At 46.2% G+C, this 20,045-nt stretch overlaps 5 protein-coding genes across 5 annotated transcripts; all 5 read left to right on the forward strand.

Moving 5' to 3' along the window:
• Positions 1-1,942: 1,942 nt before the first annotated feature.
• BKA67DRAFT_595511 (kinesin light chain) lies at positions 1,943-5,149 on the forward strand (the record flags this gene model as incomplete). Its single annotated transcript, XM_046105173.1, has 5 exons — positions 1,943-2,687; positions 2,730-3,362; positions 3,408-4,137; positions 4,339-4,651; positions 4,715-5,149. The coding sequence occupies 5 exons, from the start codon at positions 1,943-1,945 to the stop codon at positions 5,147-5,149; spliced, it is 2,856 nt and encodes a 951-aa protein (XP_045952636.1).
• A 4,485-nt stretch (positions 5,150-9,634) lies between these two features.
• On the forward strand, positions 9,635-10,286 carry BKA67DRAFT_583298 (uncharacterized protein). Its single transcript, XM_046104059.1, has one exon. The coding sequence runs from the start codon at positions 9,925-9,927 to the stop codon at positions 10,153-10,155; it is 231 nt and encodes a 76-aa protein (XP_045952637.1). The 5' UTR covers positions 9,635-9,924; the 3' UTR covers positions 10,156-10,286.
• Positions 10,287-10,494: 208 nt separating this feature from the next.
• On the forward strand, positions 10,495-12,191 carry BKA67DRAFT_583300 (uncharacterized protein). The gene is made up of 2 exons (XM_046104060.1): positions 10,495-11,934; positions 12,000-12,191. The coding sequence occupies exon 1, from the start codon at positions 10,744-10,746 to the stop codon at positions 11,689-11,691; it is 948 nt and encodes a 315-aa protein (XP_045952638.1). The 5' UTR covers positions 10,495-10,743; the 3' UTR covers positions 11,692-11,934; positions 12,000-12,191.
• A 1,670-nt stretch (positions 12,192-13,861) lies between these two features.
• On the forward strand, positions 13,862-15,211 carry BKA67DRAFT_696025 (uncharacterized protein). Its single transcript, XM_046109331.1, has 3 exons — positions 13,862-14,133; positions 14,187-14,330; positions 14,388-15,211. Exons 1-3 carry the CDS (start codon positions 13,942-13,944, stop codon positions 15,165-15,167), a joined length of 1,116 nt encoding a protein of 371 aa, XP_045952639.1. The 5' UTR covers positions 13,862-13,941; the 3' UTR covers positions 15,168-15,211.
• A 959-nt stretch (positions 15,212-16,170) lies between these two features.
• Positions 16,171-18,316, forward strand: BKA67DRAFT_583303 (cytochrome P450). The gene is made up of 4 exons (XM_046104061.1): positions 16,171-16,486; positions 16,535-17,067; positions 17,119-17,353; positions 17,412-18,316. Exons 1-4 carry the CDS (start codon positions 16,254-16,256, stop codon positions 18,103-18,105), a joined length of 1,695 nt encoding a protein of 564 aa, XP_045952640.1. The 5' UTR covers positions 16,171-16,253; the 3' UTR covers positions 18,106-18,316.
• Positions 18,317-20,045: the final 1,729 nt, after the last annotated feature.

Consider the following 20,045-nt stretch of genomic DNA (forward strand, 5'->3'; position numbering starts at 1 on the left):
TATACAGAAGTCTAAGAGTACAAAAGAGAATATCGGTGTACAGAAAGTGGGCATATACCCACTGGCTTAGTCACGTGATCACCACTTCCCAAGTTCGGTGATCCGCGAGCTCGTCGCCTTAGTGTACGGAGTGCTCTCCGTACACTGTGGACATCTATAGTCATCCATGTTGCCACAAATGATTATATTAAGAGACTTATTCTTAAAGAGGAGAAGGGAACGTTTATCGTAGCCAGTTACGAAGCGGGGGTTTTACGCCGACTACGCACGGGCGTGCCTCGTACACTACTCGAGCGCTAGGCTGGCGCCTAGGCCGGTTGTTACAAAATGTAAAAGGTCATGTAATATATAAATAAAAGATCCTTCGAATGTTACGAACGAAGGCCAGGAACCGGGCCTGAAGTGGAGAGAGGGAGCTTGGGGCAACCAATCACCACTACAATGATCTTATTGGACAAGGACAGCACAAGATCCTAGGTCACGTGAGTGAGGAGCACTACAGGCACAACGGTTCATGCGACTCTGCGAGCGATGAAGGTGCCGCGCTCCAAGCGCTCCAGACGCTCCAAGAAATATCAGTGAGGGAATGAATGGATTTAAAAATGATGAATTTCCTACTCTACATAACGTCCATCCCTACGTAGCGAGCCACCCTGCGTGGCGAGCCAAAATGCAGATACTTCGTTTTCAACAAAACCTCCACCTCCACCTCACGAATGCAATCACTTAAATTTGCGTTGACTCAATTCCTTGGCCATCTGGAAGCCTTGCGTCCTGTTTCAAGCAAAAATTACGCCGGCGTTGTCGCGTAATCACATACGTTGGAACCATCATCTTTCCGTAGCAGTGCAAGACCTACGCAACACAACCCCACCACCGGGCCTTTGACGCTGACAATAGTCGTTACAGGACAATTTCCAGCTCCTCCGTCCTCAATTCCATATTGGAAAGCCATGGCTTAATCTGTGGCTGCCGTGGAAGGGTATCCTGTCTCTTCTATCGACGCATCAATGTCGAGTCGGATGGTTTTCTTACGCCGTATCCCTCTTGTAGCTTGTTGGTTTCGAGCCGAATACGCGTCAGTCGGGCCAGTGCTGTTCGTGTGGTCTGCATGAACTCGAATGCGCCGCGGTGAATAAACCCCTCACGGCAACAGCCAACCGGAATTTCGGACGGCACCACACCGACGCGACAAACATACGCCGGACACCACGAGAAGGCCAGCTACTTCGTCCTACTGCTCTTTCAAGCAGCTTCCAGTGTGCTCACCGGAGGCAAGCGACGTACAGTAAAAGGCGGAATGGGTATCGTGGGTTTGTATGAATAAGAGTAATAATGGGACCCATTTTTGGACCATTGTGGATTTAAGCGATTGATTGCATGTACCCCTAAGTACCGTAACGAATGCAGTAGGCGCCAGAAATAGGATCTTTCTTGCTCTGCGCTCTGCTCTGCGCCCGCCGAAGTCATCATGAACATTGCTCAGTCGTGCATGCGCCAAAAGTCGTCGAGGCTGCAGTTGCCGGACTTTGTTTAGTGGAAAACTTAGGGCGGTCCGCCCACTATAGCACTAGGCGGACGGGCTAGTGGGGCCTGTTCACTATGCTTCCGGCATTCATGTATAGCGATCTGACTCTTCTCCCATTCATGCCTTCCTTCCAGTTTGGCATGGCGACAGAAGATCTTGTCGCCCACCACCGAGACCTACAAGCCTCGGGACTTGGACACATGCAGGAATAATCCCTTGTCTTGTCCAACCTGTGGGCTTGCGGCTGAGTCATTCTCCGAACCCCGCAGCTGTAGCCTGATGCAGGCCTCGATCATCAGTGCTTGTCGCGACAACGGGAAGGATGCCTCCCTTACTCCACGAACTACGGCCATCTAGCCAAACAAGAATTCATCGGCCCTAAGCATGTCTGGGTGATGTCCTTCCGATCTTGTGATGCGTCTGCTACAGCGCGACGATGCAGGCAACTATAGCCTTACCCGCAACCTCGCCTCCGACGATGTCCCCCCATACGCGATCCTTTCCCACACGTGGGGGCCCGACGAGGTAGTCTTCGCGGACATTGCGAAGACGCCAGGAGATTGGCAACGTAAACCTGGCTTCGACAAGATCAAGTTCTGCGCCAACCAGGCACGAAGACATGGGCTGCGACATTTTTGGGTTGACACCTGCTGCATCGACAAATCCGACAGCATCGAACTTCAGACCGCGATCAACAGCATGTTCCGATGGTATCGTGACGCGAGTCGATGCTACGTCTACCTGCCTGACGTCTCTTGCTCTCGAGCTTCTAGTCAACCACAATCTGTAATACCATGGGAGGACACTTTTCGAACAAGTCGATGGTTCACTCGTGGGTGGACGCTGCAAGAGCTAATCGCCCCGAGGACAGTCGATTTCCACTCGAAAGAGGGCTCTTGGCTAGGAGACAAGCGAACACTAGAGCCGTTGATTCGCGACATTACGAATATTCCTGCTAGTGCGCTCCGTGGTACACCTCTATCCGACTTTACGATTGCAGAACGAGAAGCATGGGTGCGTGGCCGCCAAACGACACACGAGGAGGACATAGCATATTCGTTGCTTGGGATATTTGACGTTCACATGCCGCTCATATATGGCGAAGGGCGAGAGAAGGCACAAAGACGGCTCCGAGAGGAAGCCCAGAAAGCTGTTGTTGGTAAGATCTAGTGACTAATAGACAGTGTTTGGAGCCTGACAGGACCAGGAACGCGTGTAAATGATTTCTCTGTTTCCTTCAGCCTGTCCGAAGTTTTCGAGGTCCAACATTTCGTTGCACGAGAGAGGGAACTTGCCGAAATGCGCAGAAATCTCAGCTCTGATGGCAGGCGCCGTATCGTTGTCCTTCATGGTCTCGGCGGCATTGGCAAGACACAACTTGTTGTAGCATATACGACGCGATACCGAGATGAATACTCGGCGATATTTTGGCTTAACATCAAAGATGAAGTGTCGATTCGACAAAGCTTTACCAAAGCTGCGATGCAAATTCTACGACAACATCCTAATGCTAGCGGCCTGAATGCGCTAGACTTGCAACAAAATCACGAGGAGGTAATCGAAGCTGTTAAGGCATGGCTAAGCTTACCAGGTAACACTAGGTGGCTTATAGTATACGATAATTACGACGATCCTCGACTGGCTAACCACGTAGATGGCACGGGAATCGACATTAATCGCTTTCTTCCCACGTCGTACCAAGGCTCGATTCTTGTCACGACGCGGTTATCACAGGTTGATATAGGTCATCGTGTCCGAGTAACGAAGCTTGAATCTGTAGAGGACAGTCTTGAGATCTTGTCTACGACCTCAGGCCGGCGTTGCTTAGGCGATGGTAAGCTCCATACAAATCGCTAGGCTTTACTGATTTTTGCCACAGACATGGTTGTTAGAGATCTTGTGGAGACGCTTGACGGGCTTCCGCTTGCCCTTGCCACGGCGGGAGCATACCTAAGGCACGTCCCAGTGAGCTTTAGTGATTATCTTCGCCTTTACCAAGGTTCATGGGCGAGACTTCATGCCAACACTCCAAGCTTGGGGTCCTACCAAGACCGCACGCTCACTTCTACGTGGCAACTCTCATACGAGCAAATCAAGTCACAAAGTTCCCTTGCCGCTAATCTGCTCCAATGGTGGGCTTATTTTGATAACGAAGACGTGTGGTTTGAACTCCTCTTGCGCGATAGTGATAACGGTCCGGCGTGGATTAATGAGCTGCATGATGAGCTGAATTTCAATAGTGCGATGGGCATATTACATGACTATGGCTTCGTTGAGCCACACAGCTTCACTTCAGACCAGATCGAATCGAGGGGATATAGCATTCACGCATGCTTACACTCTTGGACCATCCACATATTGAATCAAGATTGGGATGGCGAGCTGAATAAACTCGCAGTCGAATGTATAGCATCCAGGGTGCCATCAGAGAACGACGACCAGTTCTGGCTAATTCAAAGACGACTTTTATCACACGCAATGATCTCGTGTGCCACGATCCCTGATAGCGATGAAGGTGTTGATTGGGCTTTCCATAACCTAGGGAACCTTTACAAAGCCCAAGGCAAGATGCAAGAGGCGGAGGAGATGTACTTGCGGGCGCTTCGAGGGTACGAGAAGGCGTGGGGCCCGGATCATATATTAACATTTAGCACGGTCAATAACTTAGCTGTCCTTTACTCTGGCCAAGGCAAGATGCAAGAGGCGGAGGAGATGTGTTTGCGGGCGCTTCGAGGGTACGAGAAGGTGTGGGGCCCGGATCACACGTCGACACTCGACACGGTCAATAACCTAGCTGGCCTTTACTCTAGCCAAGGCAAGATGCAAGAGGCGGAGGAGATGTGTTTGCGGGCGTTTCGAGGGTACGAGAAGGCGTGGGGCCCGGATCACACATCGACACTTAGCACGGTGAACAACCTAGGGAACCTTTATTCCGACCAAGGCAAGTTGCAAGAGGCGGAGGAGATGTACTTACGGGCGCTTCGAGGGAAGGAGAAGGCGTGGGGCCCGGATCACACGTCGACACTCGACACGGTGAACAACCTAGGTCTCCTTTACTCTAGCCAAGGCAAGATGCAAGAGGCGGAGGAGATGTACTTGCGGGCGCTTCGAGGGTACGAGAAGGTGTGGGGCCCGGATCACACGTCGACACTCGGCACGGTTAACAACCTAGTCGTCCTTTACAAGGCCCAAGGCAAGATGCAGGAGGCGGAGGAGATGTACTTGCGGGCGCTTCGAGGGAAGGAGAAGGTGTGGGGCCCGGATCATACGTTGACACTAGACACGGTGAACAACCTAGGGAACCTTTACTCCGACCAAGGCAAGATGCAAGAGGCGGAGGAGATGTACCTACGGGCGCTTCGAGGGTACGAGAAGGCCGTCGGGCCCCAACATATCGCGAGATATCGACCAGCAATCAATACATTGTGGGGCTTTGGGGCCTTACTATGGAAACAGGGCAGGCCAGTCGAGGCGAGGACATATTATCAACGCGCTTACGACAATCTTACGGCACTCTTGGGATCCCAACATCACGACGTTCAATCACTGCATAAAGTTTTAGTGGACCTAAACCAGAACATTTATGGTAAGTTGATCTTCAGAAGCTTGGTCGCTACATGATCTTTTAACAATAAATGCAGATACGACAGCTCCCCAACCAGCCCAGAGTAGTAGACGCCGAGATGTCTTGAAAAGAGCCCTACGCATTTCCACCAAGTAACGATGTTCGCAGGCAATAAAAGGTTACAGAAATAGAAGACATTCGATATAGACCAGTAGTTATAGCTTTTCGCTATAGTCCCCATTATATAAGCCTATAACTTATAAGATGTAAGTGGTGATGTTCTTATATTTTTAGAATGTGCCTTTTATTGTTAATGCGGTTTGGTGCGGTAATAGATTTATGAACTTGCCGTGATGGAATGTTTTGTAACGGCTCTTAAATGCCCTCCCGTAACAACTGTTGTGGAATGCTTGGTTTGCCGCAGGTGCCATAGCTGTTACAACTTGTAACTCAGTATCAGAATTATTCTAAACAATACCTTTAGGCGCGTTGACCTTGGTCGGCGGTTTCGTTTAAGTTGGGATTAAAGGAATCACGTGTTAGGGTATCTTTACCGTTACAGGTCAGCCACAGACAGGAGATTTGACGCTAGCCTGAATCGTGGCCCTTTCCATCCAATGTACCGATTGGTATGCCCATGTCGTATGAATTGCCCTTCCACGGCAGCCACAGATTCAATCATGACTCTCTAACATGAGGGCGAGGACGGAGGAGTCAGAAACTGTCCTATAATGCCTTATTTGAGTGGCGGGAGCCCGGTGATGGGGTTGTGTTGGATAGGCCTTATGTTGCGACGGAAAAATGATGGTCTCAACCTACGCGATCATGCGACGGCGCCGGCGTAATTTTTTGCTTAAGCTAGAGTCCAAGACTTCCAAATAGGCAAAGGATAGAATTTCCGCAAATTTAAGCAATTGCATTAGTGGGGGTGAGGTGGAGGTTGTGTTAAAAACGAAGTATCTGCATTTTGGCTCGCCACGCAGGGATGGACGTTAGACAGTCATTACTTCAGTGATCAATCTAAGCATCTATCTTACCCATAGGTGAAGCTTAAGCGTTGACGACTACACTTGTGAATATCTTTGCTCAGTATATTCCTGAAGGCTTATCCCTAGTCTTCTCTTTGTGGCTAGTATATCTTGTTAGCATAGACCTAGCCTGTTATATTATTTGTGGTTTTATAACCAGATAGTACAATTGTCAAATTAAAGCTTTATTTATCACGATATCATAATATAATGTCAGATATAATATAAGTAGCTTCTTAACGCGAATTATTTTTATAAATCAGGTACTAAAGACCAATACGTACGCTTATTAGTAAACATATGAAATGTAACGCAACCTTATTCAGTTCTAGAAACCCCCGTAAGAAAAGAAATGAGATCGTCTTAAAGTCCAACTCCAGATGGCGGCACTATACTAGACCCTTTGTAGAAATTGGCGGCATATTGTATTCCTATCTCGTCTGGCAATTTTATGACTTGTTGTCTTTGCTGCCTTAGCACAGGTCCTTAGCCGACCAGATAGCGCTATAAGTAGAACAGCCCATCCGTAATTTCCCTTGAGAATTTCACATTAAGAACTAACTTAGAGAACACGTAATATCCCTTCTTATCTAGAAGACTTATAACTAAGTACGCGTATTTGTTATCCTCGTATACCCCCGACATAATAAGAGTCAAGTGATACTACTTGTAACCTTTTAAGTGTTCTTTCTTGCTAGTCATCAAATAACTCATGTTCTGTTGTTGAAATCGAGTATATTCAGACTCATAGTCAGATCCTTTGACAAGAAATCCCCTCTAGTGGTTTGCTAATTTTAAGGATAGCGCGATAACAAATAGGAATCCACGGAATTTTAGCATCGCTAATATTTTTGCTTCTAGTTTTCCGAGCTCAGGACGGTCTGGGTCTTGTTCCAAGACAATGCGGTCGTAATCTGTCCTATCATCTATGATTTCTATAATTGGCGCAGGACCAAACTCTAGAGCTGCGGTAGTGGTTCGACCAGGTTAGACGCCGGTATTCGCACGGATTTGATCTATGAAACAATCCATTGCACGATCATCCTCTACCTTGATGGCGGGACTTGGTACCCTAGCAGGATGCTCTATACCTCCCATACCCACATCATGGGTGGGAGGCGGTAGCTGTTGCAACGGGATTCTCCGGACTAGGATGTTCTGTACCTCCCATATCTTCATCACGGTGGGTGGGAGGTGGTTGCTAAGTGCTATCATGGTCACTACTGTTTGGTACGGGTGGCTGCTGATCAACTGGGGTTTGGGATGACATTTCAGGGACTTCAAATGATAAATGGTAATGATTTAAGAGATATCAAGATAATATAATATTATAAGATCGATACGGTGGGCATATATAGTATGAGCTTTATATAATCCTAAGGCCCTAAGCATGTATCGAGAGAACACAAATAATATTAATTTAAACTATGGGGAAAAAACTGGATAAAAACAACGGTTTAAATGTTAAAAAGAAAAAGTAAATGCCTAAATGAAACCCTGATGCTCCTCATCACTTCGACTATAAACAAGTAAATTGGCAACATTTGGAGGAAAACTTTCGTATACACTTCTCATCGAAAATTCGCTTAACTGGACATGATGCCGCCTGCTTAACATACGTAATGCAAAACGAGGAATATCCTCTTCTCCTACGTATGTTCAAGATACCTATCAAGACGCCGATACCGCAAATGATAATTGCAGCATTCCAACTTCAGTTGCCTCTTCGGCCCGAGAACGAGATTATTTCTGAGATTTTCAAGACGCCAGTATATATGAAAACACGACAAGCGAGCCTGATGACAAGAACTCTGCACAACACGAAGCTCAAGACAAGCATGCTCCGCCTACTAGAAGCAGGCCCAAGATGACCGGCATTCCAAGCATTTGAAATACTGGCAGGAACCAAGGTGGTCCCAGAGGTTGCGCAAACCTAGGCGATCTCAGATAATAAAGGTTGGGGACTCCAGGCTAGGCGATGGACAGCATTTACAACGTATTCAGAAAAGAGGGCATTTCAGATAGCTGTATTGTTATTAGTTCCAATATATTACTTCTGTCCACGATAATTGCTGGAATTCTCATAACGAAGTGCGCAAATTATCAAGCCAAGTCCAGTCCGATCCTGGTTTATCGATTGAACCCACTGCTCTAAGTTTTGCCATTTTTGTGCAGCCTCCATGGCCGGTAGTCGTATAGGACCAGGCCTTCATATCTTCTCGGCGCACCTCTCGCTCCTGTAGTCATTTAATCACCTCCTTAGCGTATGTATCTGTATTGAGAGGACGATTATGAAAATCTGATCATTTTGTTGGCATATTGATCTTTTAGAAAGTAACAGATACATCAGTGAATTTACTGGTTATTTAGAAGCCGAATTTATACATGACCTAGCTAAAGGGTAATTCCTAGGAGACACGATAAATGCCTCAGACCTATACCCACCCTTGAAAGTACCAAAAGCACCACTAAATTCTCCTATTGAATGTTCATTATTTCAAATAAAATGCAGTCACAGATGTATAAAGTTAACAGAGGCTGTCTATTACCTAGTCTAGGCGCTCCTTCAGTCCTAGGACCAGCCAGGTGGGGCACATGTGTGTACTCAATCTGAAGACTCGGGTCACTCATTGGTGTCTTGTCGGGTTGATGGAAATTTCTACATCGACACCATAAATATCAGGATGCGAATGCCGGAGATTTTCGATAAATTCAGGCCATGCCATGTGTAGGTGTCCGTATGGCAGTACTAGATTTGTGAGCTGAGCGGCCTCTAAAGATATTTCCTCCATTATAAGATCACACCAGGAAAACACGTGGGTTTTGCCTTAGTCTAGTACAACAAGAACGGGGTTATCCCTGAATGCTTATATTAAAACAAGCATAGACAACGGATGCGGACATTGGAGTACCACACTTATCATGGCAATAAACGTAAAAGAATTTTCATATTTGTGTCAACCACGAACAACAATGGCCGGAAGGACCTGTGTGTATATGAGCACAAGTTTGAACTTGCTTTATGTAATACCTTCTATGGATAATGTGGCACGTAAATATCTAGCTGATTCTATCATAATTTTTCCACACTTTGATATTTTTCACAGCCACGTATGAGCCAAGCTACACATTACTAACGAACTGATGCTTGTGTTCGCCATTCAGTCGGATGAATACGGAAGCACTGTACCCGAAAAAAAAGCATGTGACAAGTTGTGGATCAAGACCCTTTACATTATGATGAGGTGGGATATTGTAAGGTTCACGGATAGTTTAAAGTCGAAATTGCAATGTGGGAGTATATATTTCAATTAATAAAGACTGCCTCTTTGAAAACAGGGGGCTTTGGCTATTCGTAACGTGCATTACATGCTATCAACAAGATATCCAGAGCTTTGATTATGATATTCTTGAAGTTATCTATAACCTTACTGGTAGTTGATAGTTCGATTACCTAACTCGTGATAGATATAAACATGATGAAGCGGAAAATCATGACTTCGTATGTCACGGGTAAAAATGAAGTGTTATACTGTCATATCCTGTTCGAAGTGCACGAGAGTATCTAGGGACCTAATGCAATGATGCCACTGGGCTTTAAAATGGCAGGGAGGCGGAAGTATTGGTTAGTCACGCTAACCTGAAGGTTGGACAGTCGCCAAAACATAAGTTTCGTCGTAATAATCGGCTAAAATGCGCTTCTACTAGAACCCAGCGCTCGGCATAACATGGTCCTAGGTAAAGATATACTCAGCTCCCGAACAAGTTAAAATAACAAGCCACGAGTAAGAAGAAAAGCTCCTATGGGTTATTCGCAATGGCTTTCCCAGACCTACAACTCAGCCCGTGCCGTCAGCTGTACAAAAGGGGGTGAAAGGCTCCCAATCACACATTACTATTACTCGAACGATCTTTCTCAAATCGCACGCACGACCCCCAGTTATGACGTATTGGTTTGTACAAATAATTTGCGATTTGTAGCTTTTTGTTCTGCGTGTCCCTCTTTGTCGGTACATAAACAACAGAATATATGAAATATTTAAGTTAACATATAATTCAGAATCTCTTATTGGAGTGATAGTCTATGGCCGAACTTTGTCCAAGACAGTGATACTCTTGCCCTCCATGAGCAAGACGTAGTGGCATTTCGTGTAGGGGATCAAGGCTACTTCGTTAATCTAAGGCCCCCACATTCTTAGTGCAAGATCATATGATTACAGTATCAGTCACGCAACTTGCTAAAGCACGGGCCAAGAGCCGCCATAACGCGTTAAGTACGGATCTGTAGCGAAATAAACTCACCGAACCTATAGCAAATGTCTCCGAACTGAAGGAAACATTGATTTGAGGGCAATTCGCTTTGTCATCATCTAATACCAGAACCTGGGTAAGCGCAACATTATCCCGTGCCTAGCATTATTGTAATCTACTGTGGAGAAGCTACTGGTTAGATGAAGGCCTGTGATAGGAATTGATGTGACAGCCCTGTTATGCGACGCATCCTGCTGCAAGTTCCATGCTTATAAAAGGTCTTGAACTACACCTAATTCCTCCTCTTCCATTCTTCATCGACTCTGAAGTTTCTGATTCATTACCATTGCCTTCCCCTACACCTTGAAATCATGAGCTTTACCATACTTGTTGCGGGCGCAACTGGCAACACTGGCCGTAGCGTTGTTGAAACCCTATCGAAGTTGCGGGACACTAGCACTACAGGTACTATCTCTGGTTACCGAATCCTTGCGCTCACACGCTCCTTGGAGAGCCCAGCGGCAAAACAGCTTGCCACCCTGCCTCATGTCCAGGTCCTCGAGAAAAATTGGGTAGACATCACCGCGGAATGGTTACGCGAGCACGAAGTGGTCAGAGCGTTCATTGCGTCTCACAACCTACCGACTCAATTTGTTGAAGAATCGGGCTTTCAGGTTGCGGCGCTTAAAGCAGGGGTAGAGTACGTTGTGCGGATTTCCACAGCTACAACAAATGTGCGACCTGACTGCGAGGCCTACTACCCGCGTGCACACTGGGCAATCGAGGCTATGTTGAGCTCGCCGGAATTCAAGAATCTACAATGGACTTCACTTCAGCCAAACGGGTTTTCTACAATGATCCTTTACAATGCAGCAGAATATATCAAGAAGTATCGCAAGACTGCGAAACAAGAGACGCTGAGCCTGATTGTTTCAGCGGAGGCACCCGTCGCTATCATCGACCCCTATGACATTGGAGTTCTTGCTGCTCATCTTTTATTGCAGAAAGACACGTCCGTGCATAACCATGGTAGATATGTGGTGAACGGGCCAGAAGATATCACCGGAGAGCAAATAGTCAAGTTGGTTGAGGGCCGTATCGGCGCTAAAGTCGACAGCGTCCTCTACAAGGACATGTCATTCGTTGAACACATTCCGGAATACCGGGGTCAAACCGCTGTTCTATTTTCACTCAAAAAAGGTGTAGAAACTCTATGGGACGGTGTCTGTACTGCTTCTACGACTAGTAAGGAGGTATTGGAGCTAGCTAAACCGACACGGACGCCGACAGACGTCTTGGAGGCATTACTGCAAGATTAATCTTGTCTAGTCCCAGCTTGTTTCCATTATACCACAATAAGCCGTCTTAGCTCGAGAATTTTATTCTTAAAATCATCCATTGTCTTGCGAGAGCTTCAATTATATCCTATTCCCATACTCGCAACTTCACGGTACATGCCATTAAACGATAGCGCCAAGTCAATTATGAAAACGTATTGACCGTATTTTCCCCTCTTCTGCCGGAGTCTGATTGACCCGCCCTGAACCTGTAGTGTTTATTTGGTATGTCGCCATTTCTGCTCGGTAACGGAAGTTATGACGAGTACCACTTGACATATATATTTCAGGCTCAACTATGACCTTACCCACGTAGCATGTCAGCCTACAACTACGAACTATAGCGTCAGTAATCGAAAAGTCTTGCTTATATACACACTCGTCCGTCAGTCGTCAGTGCAGGATCATGTATCGGCGACCCATATTCAGACACGATGAAGACAACCGGGGCGCTTGTAGGAACCGAAGCTCCTCAATACAAGACAGTTATATTATACAAGTCGTACTTTCCCAAATATGGGGTAAAGTAATGCGAGGTCAATTTGTTGATACTCTTGGTGGAAATCAGAACTTTCTCCATGCCATGAATACCCTAAATTGTTGAATTTCTATTACCCTGAGTACTAGTAAATGTGTTAACGTCTAGCCCTAGACATTCTTGCCTTAAGGATCAAGATTGATGCTGGAAGGGAAGCTTAGTGGCTCTCTTGACAAGTTATTCATCATAGCAATCAGGGAGAATGTCACAAGATAAACTTATCAACAGGATAGATTGTAATTGCGGTCCTCATTAGTACGGAGCTCGGGCTCACAACTGAGTATAGTTCCATTGCAATGACTACGCCTACAAATATCACAAGGAATTTATCGTTAAATGACACTAACATCGTGCTTGACTCGGGGACTACATTCAATAAACTCGAGGCTACAATGGTGAATAAGATATACATAGACTAAGATGTGACCGTCGGCAACTCTACCGGGTGTCCCATGATTGACTGGGCAGTGAAAAAATGGTCGGCTCTTCCATCTCATTTCTAGAACGTCGAAACTGACCGGTCTCAGTGGTATACGACTTCGATATCCGGGAAGTTTATCATACGCAGGATGGTAACTACAAGGAGATATTGTGTTGAAGGGTTGGGACTGAAAGTTGTACCTATACCATCACCCTGGACCATAAGTGTTACCGAAATTCGCAGCATGGCATATATGCAACAGGCTCTAATACCTGTCGTGGATGCCATCGCATTATGATAGGTTGAAGATGACAGTACCATAGTAGAGTATGCAGGATAGTAGGCTCTGATTGAAATTCCGACGGGCGCAAGCGATAGTGATGGAGGGACGCCATAAGCTCTTTAGGGGAAAGTAATAGCGCGTGCTTTAAGCTGTGCTATGCGATAATTTGCATATGTGTTGTTTCGTTGAATTTCAATTTGGACACTGGACGACCTCACTGCGGGAGCGCAAGACCAACTGGGCAACCATTGAGTAGTTATAGATGCGGATAGCTGTCAGAGCTGGACTTTTCTTCTGCATGGGGAAGCTCCCTTATCAAATCACGATCACCTTGCCGAGCCGTGTCATTAGAGATGTTTGGTCCTTGCACGACGTTTAGTCGGATGGCATGAAATGTGCATACCAAATACTGGCGTCATAAATATACACGGAGGATCGGCCCGTTGAAGTTTGCATCAAAGCACGGGCCGGCTGCACGATTGACTCTTACGTGATAGTATAGTGTGCAAACTCATAAGACCTTCAATAGACGTTGCGCGATCTGAAACTTCGTCACAATGACTAAGCATGTAGGTCTAGTGACCAATTTGCTCGCTACTTAAGTTAGTGCAATCTCTTGTAAAATGTCCGGTTGGCCAGAATCCAGGTGCCTGATCGACCTTATCGTCCGAACGCCAATCGACCGGCCGCCAAGCTGGACGTGGGCTTACCAGTTCTAAATGCGGCATGGGGTTGGCGTCGACTGGTCGTTGCTCAACAGCTAGAGCTGTCATGAAACTCCACAAAAGGGGGCCTACAAAGATGAGGGAATATAAGAAACTTGCATGACAATTTCGGTTCCAGGATATCCAGAATTATTTCAAAGCTTATAGAATATGATGTGTCGTCGATAACAACCGCACTGGGGCCGGGCTCAATAGGTATCACCCATCCCAAGAACCCAGAAGTTGAGTGGAAATTATAGGCTCGCTTAATCCAGAAGCTTCAGCCATGGCTCGCCCGGCTTTGAGTACCGCTCTATATTTGGGAGTCGCACTTTTCATGACAGCGGCAGCGCTTGTCTATACAGCACAGCAACGGGGAGATACCGTGGCTAATGCTCGTTCGGCATTACCTGCCGATCCCTGGTCAGCAGCGGCTGAAGGCGGTCGCAAATCAGATATTTTCAATCGGACTCTAGGTGTACGTTACTCATCGAGAATCGTTTGTCGGATATCAAGGCTTATCAGACACAGTTTGGGAAGGTCTTTGCCATAAGTCTCCCGGAAAGATCAGACAAACAGGATGCGTTGGCGCTCATGTCTGCTTTGACGGGATTTCGAATCACTTGGCTAGACGGCGTGCGCGGAAGCGACGTTGTGGATAAAGCCTTGCCATTCGTAGGTCCTGCCGGTTGTATGATGCATAAAGAAAGTAAACAAAACTAATTAATCTAGGGATGGGACCGGACAAAGTTGAGAGACAGTAATCTTGGATCATGGCGTGGGCACGTCAATGCGATGCGGAAGATTGTTGAGGACGGACTTGGATCGGCGCTCATCATGGAAGATGATATGGACTGGGACACCCATCTCAAGAAGCAACTTTACCATCTCGCTCAGGCCGGAAAACAGCTGCAGAACGGTTGGGAGCAAGACTCGGCGACTCTTGGCGAAAGCCCTTATGGACAACATTGGGACATGCTTTGGTTCGGCTTGTGTGGCAGTACATTTGACGAACATCTTCCCGAGCGATTGGAAATACCCCTGGAGCAGAAAGATGCCCGCAAGGTTTTCATCGACAACGATCCAACGGTGCCGCCCGCAAGTCACGTCAAGGGAAATATGTCGTTCAGCTGGGAGGATTACGCACCGCAGACCCGTATCGTGTTTGTACCCGGCGATAATATCTGTAGCTATGCATATGCATTGTCTTACACTGGTGCTCAAAAGGCATTGGAGTATATTGGCCTAGAGGGACAGCACAAGCCATTCGACAACCATCTCAGTGATCTTTGTAGATCGAGAGCGAATGGGATGCGTTGCATCAGTATTACACCAAGCTTGTTTGTCCACCACAAACCTAAAGGTAATACCAACGGAGATTCAGACATCAATGGATCTGGTGAAGGCGAGATCAGGAAAGTTGGTTTTACAAACAACATACTGTATAGCACGCGGTTGAACCTCGCCAATCTCATCACTAGTGCTGAGCTGGAAAAACAGTGGCTTGAATAAGAACGAAAAGAGTAGATGCAGTATTCATTTTGATTTCATTCCGTTACATACCATCTATATGCAGTGGGACTGATATTTTCAATGTTTCAACTGTCTCTGTAGCTGGGGAGCCAGAAAGAGAGAGAGAGAAGGTCTTCAACAGATGATTTGAAAATTGCGAGAGAAACCCCAAATTTAGCTGCATAGTTTATTCCGTTTTGTTCATCCTGCGTGGCTAAGCTCAACTCGGGTTTGAGTGCGCAGTAAACATTCTCTCGAATAGCTAGGTTCCCACCCGTTGCAATCAACAATAAAGTGAGGAATAATCTGTCGTCGTAGAAGCAGCTGCGAAAACGAAAGAAATTGACATGGCGCATTGTTTACTGGCTGTTAGTTCTAATGGTAAACTACATCTTCTGAGCTTGTTTCGACAATTTAGGAGTGACTATGCTTGGATGAACGGGGATTTAAGATTAGTAATAGAGAGCAAGAAGGGCGATGAATATTCTATCGAATTGAAGCGAGTAATAAGTAACACTGGCCATGAGAATCAATTCACCATGATATCAAGAACTTGTTATTTTGCTGCTGAGATTAATTGTGCATCAAAAAGTGGTGTTCTTATGCAGTGTTGCTCAAGTACGAGTACTACGCACATATATTCAACACCACGATTTACAACCATGACAGGCGCCAATCTTCGTACTTCAACAGGTTCGTACCAGAGTAACAAGTTGTAAGTATTGTGCTCGGGGAATACCGGGTTTCATTGTACCAAATGAACCAGAAAACAGGTATCTACATTTGATGTGACTGACAGCCGTATTTCACAAATGTATTTCAAAAGAACGAAATGTAAACCTATAGTCTGTAGGGATCCGTATACTAGGCGAGTTAGTTTCAATATATCCGGCTGCTGAACAGAATATTCAGTGCGACATGACATGGCTTGCGGGGGTCTTCTTCTCGCACCAACTCGGCTTAGACTAGTCTAACTTTAGCTCAAACCAACACGCGATTTTCAAGCTTTGAGCCCCTATTTCTGCTTTTCCTGCAGAACGTGTTTGCAAATGATGCAGCAAATGCGATACAGACAAATCGCCCTAAATGATGTCTTGCGACTTCCTCTCATGGGGATCTGCCGATCTGTGGGCTCTCTCCCTCTTTCTGATCGCTGTGCTCTGGTATAGGTACACTGCTGCGCGTAACAAGTTTTCGTCTTACGAGAAGCGCGACAATGCTAATAGTTACCCTTTGACGTTCCCATACGTCTTTCCGGTACTAGGCACTCTGCCAATCAGTTATCTCTGGAGACCACGAGCATTCGTCTTGAACCCATCGTAAGCGCACTGCATGCGAGCACTTGCTACGACTAACTCGTGCCACAGCTCCTTCTTTCAGAGTGTGCACCCAGTTAGAATCAGACTCCTCACATATGAATTTTATGTTATCCGTGGATCTGAAAATGTCAAAACCCTTTTCAAGCGTTCCTGGGCGTGTACTCCCATTCCTTTTGTCAAATTCGCTCTTGGGTACGCATTTGGCTTACCAGCCAAAGCACTCAGTTTATACGACCAGGACGACTCTGGTGGGGGTCATGTACCCCACCAGAACAGCACCGTAGAGAGCCGCAATCGTGTTGACTACCGTGCGCACCAGTCCTTAATCCAATTGCTGGAAGGAAATGGGCTTGTACCTTTCTGGAACAGATTTGCAGACAATATCACACAGCAATTGTGTAAGTTACACGACAGCGTCGGACCCGAATGGGACCATCGTGCCGATCTAATGACACTCGTTGGAGACGAGATCTCGGTTTCAACACTAAACGCGCTTTGTGGTCCATACCTTTTAAGCCTGAACCCAAATTTCCTGAGCGACTACTGGAGTTTTGATCGCAATTTACAAACGTATCTTCAAGGTACGACATGAAAGAATCTGTGACAGCGCACCGTACTAATCTAAATCGCAGGCGTTCCTTGGGTTTTCGCCCCAAAAGCCTACGCGGCTCGCAAGAGGGTATTAAATGCGGTGAAAACTTGGCAACAACACGCAAGGGACCACTACCATGACTCCGTCAAAGATTCTGGCGGCGACGATCCATATTGGGGAAGCAGTTTTTTCCGGAATAGGCAAGATATGTTTCTCGAAATGGACGGTTTTGACTACGATGCAATCGCATCGGCGGATTTTGGGTTAATATGGGCGTAAGCTACATAACCCGCATCTTGGCGTGTATACGTATTCAGCTAACTTGCTTGATAGAGCGAGGAACTCTATCACTGCTGCGTCTTGGACTACCTTTGAGCTATATCGAGACCCGGAGCTTCTGGCCAGCGTGAGGGAGGAAGTTGATGCCTGTGTACTCACTGATGCAGACGACCATATCCGTTTTGATCTTGACAAACTACTTCGCTTACCGGTTCTGCAGGCCGTCTATGCCGAGACTTTGCGCCTCAGAATGCACTTTTACATCATTAGGATGCCGGACAAGGCCGACATGGAATTCCGGGATTGGGTCATACCAAGACGAAAGGTTATTGTGACACCCACGACTGTTGCGCATTTTGATTCCGAAGCATGGAACACTGGGTTGAACAACGAGCATCCTCTCGACCAATTCTGGATCGGACGATTTCTCAAGTATCCGTCGACAAGTGTACGTAGCAGCTCGCGACCAGGGGATTCTGCTTCCACAGTGACATTTTCAACCAAAGATCTCGAAGGCTCATGGATCCCCTACGGTGGCGGACCGCGACAGTGTCCTGGGCGGCACTTTTCTAAGCGCCAGATATTACTGACGACTGCCTTGATGATAAGCTTGTTTGATTGCGAGATTATAGAAGAGGGCAGAAACGTGAAGGAGGACTTGACGCTTAAGGGCTTCGGCGGGGGTGTGTCGCATCCAGTTGGCAAAGTGCCGATCAGTATACGACGCAGAAATAGGAACGTCATGTAAGTCATTAGCTTCGTATCGTGTGCTGCAAAAGTATGCAAAGGCTTTTCACATTCTGAAGTACTATGACTCCGAATTCAGACACGGTTTCTGGCTTCGTTCGCGAATTTATCTTGGATTGCAATCCATCTCGCTCATTTTACATATGAGACCTGCTCCTACAAGCTTGAGCTCACTTAGTGCAAGTGTAGTTACAGCAAGTCAAAGAATCAACAGGTGTTCCATCAATGTTGTGAAAGCAATGTTCGCCCGGGCAATTCGTCCCACTCAGTGGTACTCAACAAAATCAAATTGCACAGCAGACAACCTAACCTAGTCGACTCTAGTGGATACTTAAACAAGAAAGTAGCAGTATCTCTCCACGCCATCGGCAGTCAGCCAAACGGCGAACTGGTGTCATTGTAGATCGTCCTATGTATGCTGCATACCGTGTAAATACAGTACCGAATCCTGTGGAAGCCTCTACCTCGCTAATTGCGTCTCCCGCGTTTTGGCATGGGTGACTCTCCGTGGACAGCAACGGGAACCATTGCTCCGAGTATATTGATACAGCAGCGCTATGCTTCATACGAACGTATTGCCATTTGACTCAGTTTGATCGATATGGCGTCGATGACCCTAAGTTCTTCCAAGTATGTATCGCTGTTGATCAGGGTAATCTGTATCTCTCAAACTTCATATCTGGTTCAACGTAGCCACAATCGTCGTGTCTCTGATTAGCTCTATCTTACTATACTCAAAACGAGACTAATAAGTCGTTAAGGAACAAGCGGAATCAAGATTATTAGCAAGAGGTTAGAATTTGTTACTCTTCATGATAAGAATCAAGATTTGTTCAGATTATCATACATACTCAGATATATATCCGGCAAATGGACCTCTGCATTCGCATCACAATCTTGGAAGAACCCGGTGGGAAACCAAAATCGAGGTCGCAAACTATCTAACAAACCAGCAAACAAGTCTGCTAAGCAAAGGCCTGGGCTGCAACTCTCACATACATTCACATGGAATGAAAAGAAAAATAGAACACACCGACCTCGACGGGGATGCAAACAACCAGTTAATATAGTAAACAAAATAAAAAGTGAACACTGTTGTCAGAGCTTATCCGATATCGGATTGCAATAGGGTATATAAGGGCTGGAATCCTCCATATGTGATAGAGAGTAGGGCTCAGCGCGTCAATATTAGCACCCTAGCACTCCCTTGTAACACCAGCGTCTGACAACTGTGATCAAAGAGGGGACTTATAGAACCGGTAGAGCTTGAAGATCCAGGAGACTCCTGCGCAAACCTTCTGCTGTACGATTCAGTCGTGCTCTTTCTAACCGTCGCCTCGCGTTCTCGGCACCAATTCGAAGTATTTCATCATTGGAGAATTGAGCGACTCTGGTTAGAGAGAAGAATTTTAGCATTGGGCTCAGTATATAACGCTCGATTGTCTGACCACAGACATTATAGACAAAGGTTTTCATCGCCACCTGCTTAAAATGTCAACAACAGTATTCGGGGTTAGGGTAATGGGATGGCACCTTGTAGTAAGCATGCAATCCCGCTTTTCCTTCTACACAAGCTTGCTCAGTCATTTTTACAATGACAATAGTTTACAATGACCGATGCAATCTCTTAAGGTCCTGTAGGAGATTGCTCACATGGAGTTTCCCATTGAAATCATGTTCGATCGTGTTTAACAATGCCTGTTCGATAGACTAATGGTTAGTGTCATTCCATGCTTTCTAAATATTATCTAGATAATAATGATTATACGTAATAGGTTGTATTTTTTCATCGGCAATAAGATCATGCAACTTTCCTTAAGCTTGATAAAGTACTTCGGCCAGATTGGTTTGGCAAATGATGGAAATATGTTGGCGGACATCTTGCTTGGCTACGGTTAGAGTAAGTGCCTCGCGCATCCATTCCTCCACGATCTCCCAAAC

The sequence above is a fragment of the Truncatella angustata genome (genome assembly GCF_020726525.1).
Source record: "Truncatella angustata strain MPI-SDFR-AT-0073 chromosome Unknown BKA67scaffold_10, whole genome shotgun sequence".
Lineage (NCBI taxonomy): Eukaryota > Fungi > Ascomycota > Sordariomycetes > Amphisphaeriales > Sporocadaceae > Truncatella > Truncatella angustata.

Excerpts from the sequence above, each read along its gene's own strand:
- BKA67DRAFT_583298 (XM_046104059.1), top strand. The coding sequence starts at position 9,925 with ATGGGTTATTCGCAATGGCTTTCCCAGACCTACAACTCAGCCCGTGCC.
- BKA67DRAFT_583300 (XM_046104060.1), top strand. The coding sequence starts at position 10,744 with ATGAGCTTTACCATACTTGTTGCGGGCGCAACTGGCAACACTGGCCGT.
- BKA67DRAFT_696025 (XM_046109331.1), top strand. The coding sequence starts at position 13,942 with ATGGCTCGCCCGGCTTTGAGTACCGCTCTATATTTGGGAGTCGCACTT. Across the intron at positions 14,134-14,186 it reads TTTTCAATCGGACTCTAGGT|TTTGGGAAGGTCTTTGCCAT; the intron begins GTACGTTACTCA and ends TATCAGACACAG. Across the intron at positions 14,331-14,387 it reads TGGATAAAGCCTTGCCATTC|GGATGGGACCGGACAAAGTT; the intron begins GTAGGTCCTGCC and ends TAATTAATCTAG.
- BKA67DRAFT_583303 (XM_046104061.1), top strand. The coding sequence starts at position 16,254 with ATGATGTCTTGCGACTTCCTCTCATGGGGATCTGCCGATCTGTGGGCT. Across the intron at positions 16,487-16,534 it reads GCATTCGTCTTGAACCCATC|CTCCTTCTTTCAGAGTGTGC; the intron begins GTAAGCGCACTG and ends CTCGTGCCACAG. Across the intron at positions 17,354-17,411 it reads GATTTTGGGTTAATATGGGC|AGCGAGGAACTCTATCACTG; the intron begins GTAAGCTACATA and ends CTTGCTTGATAG.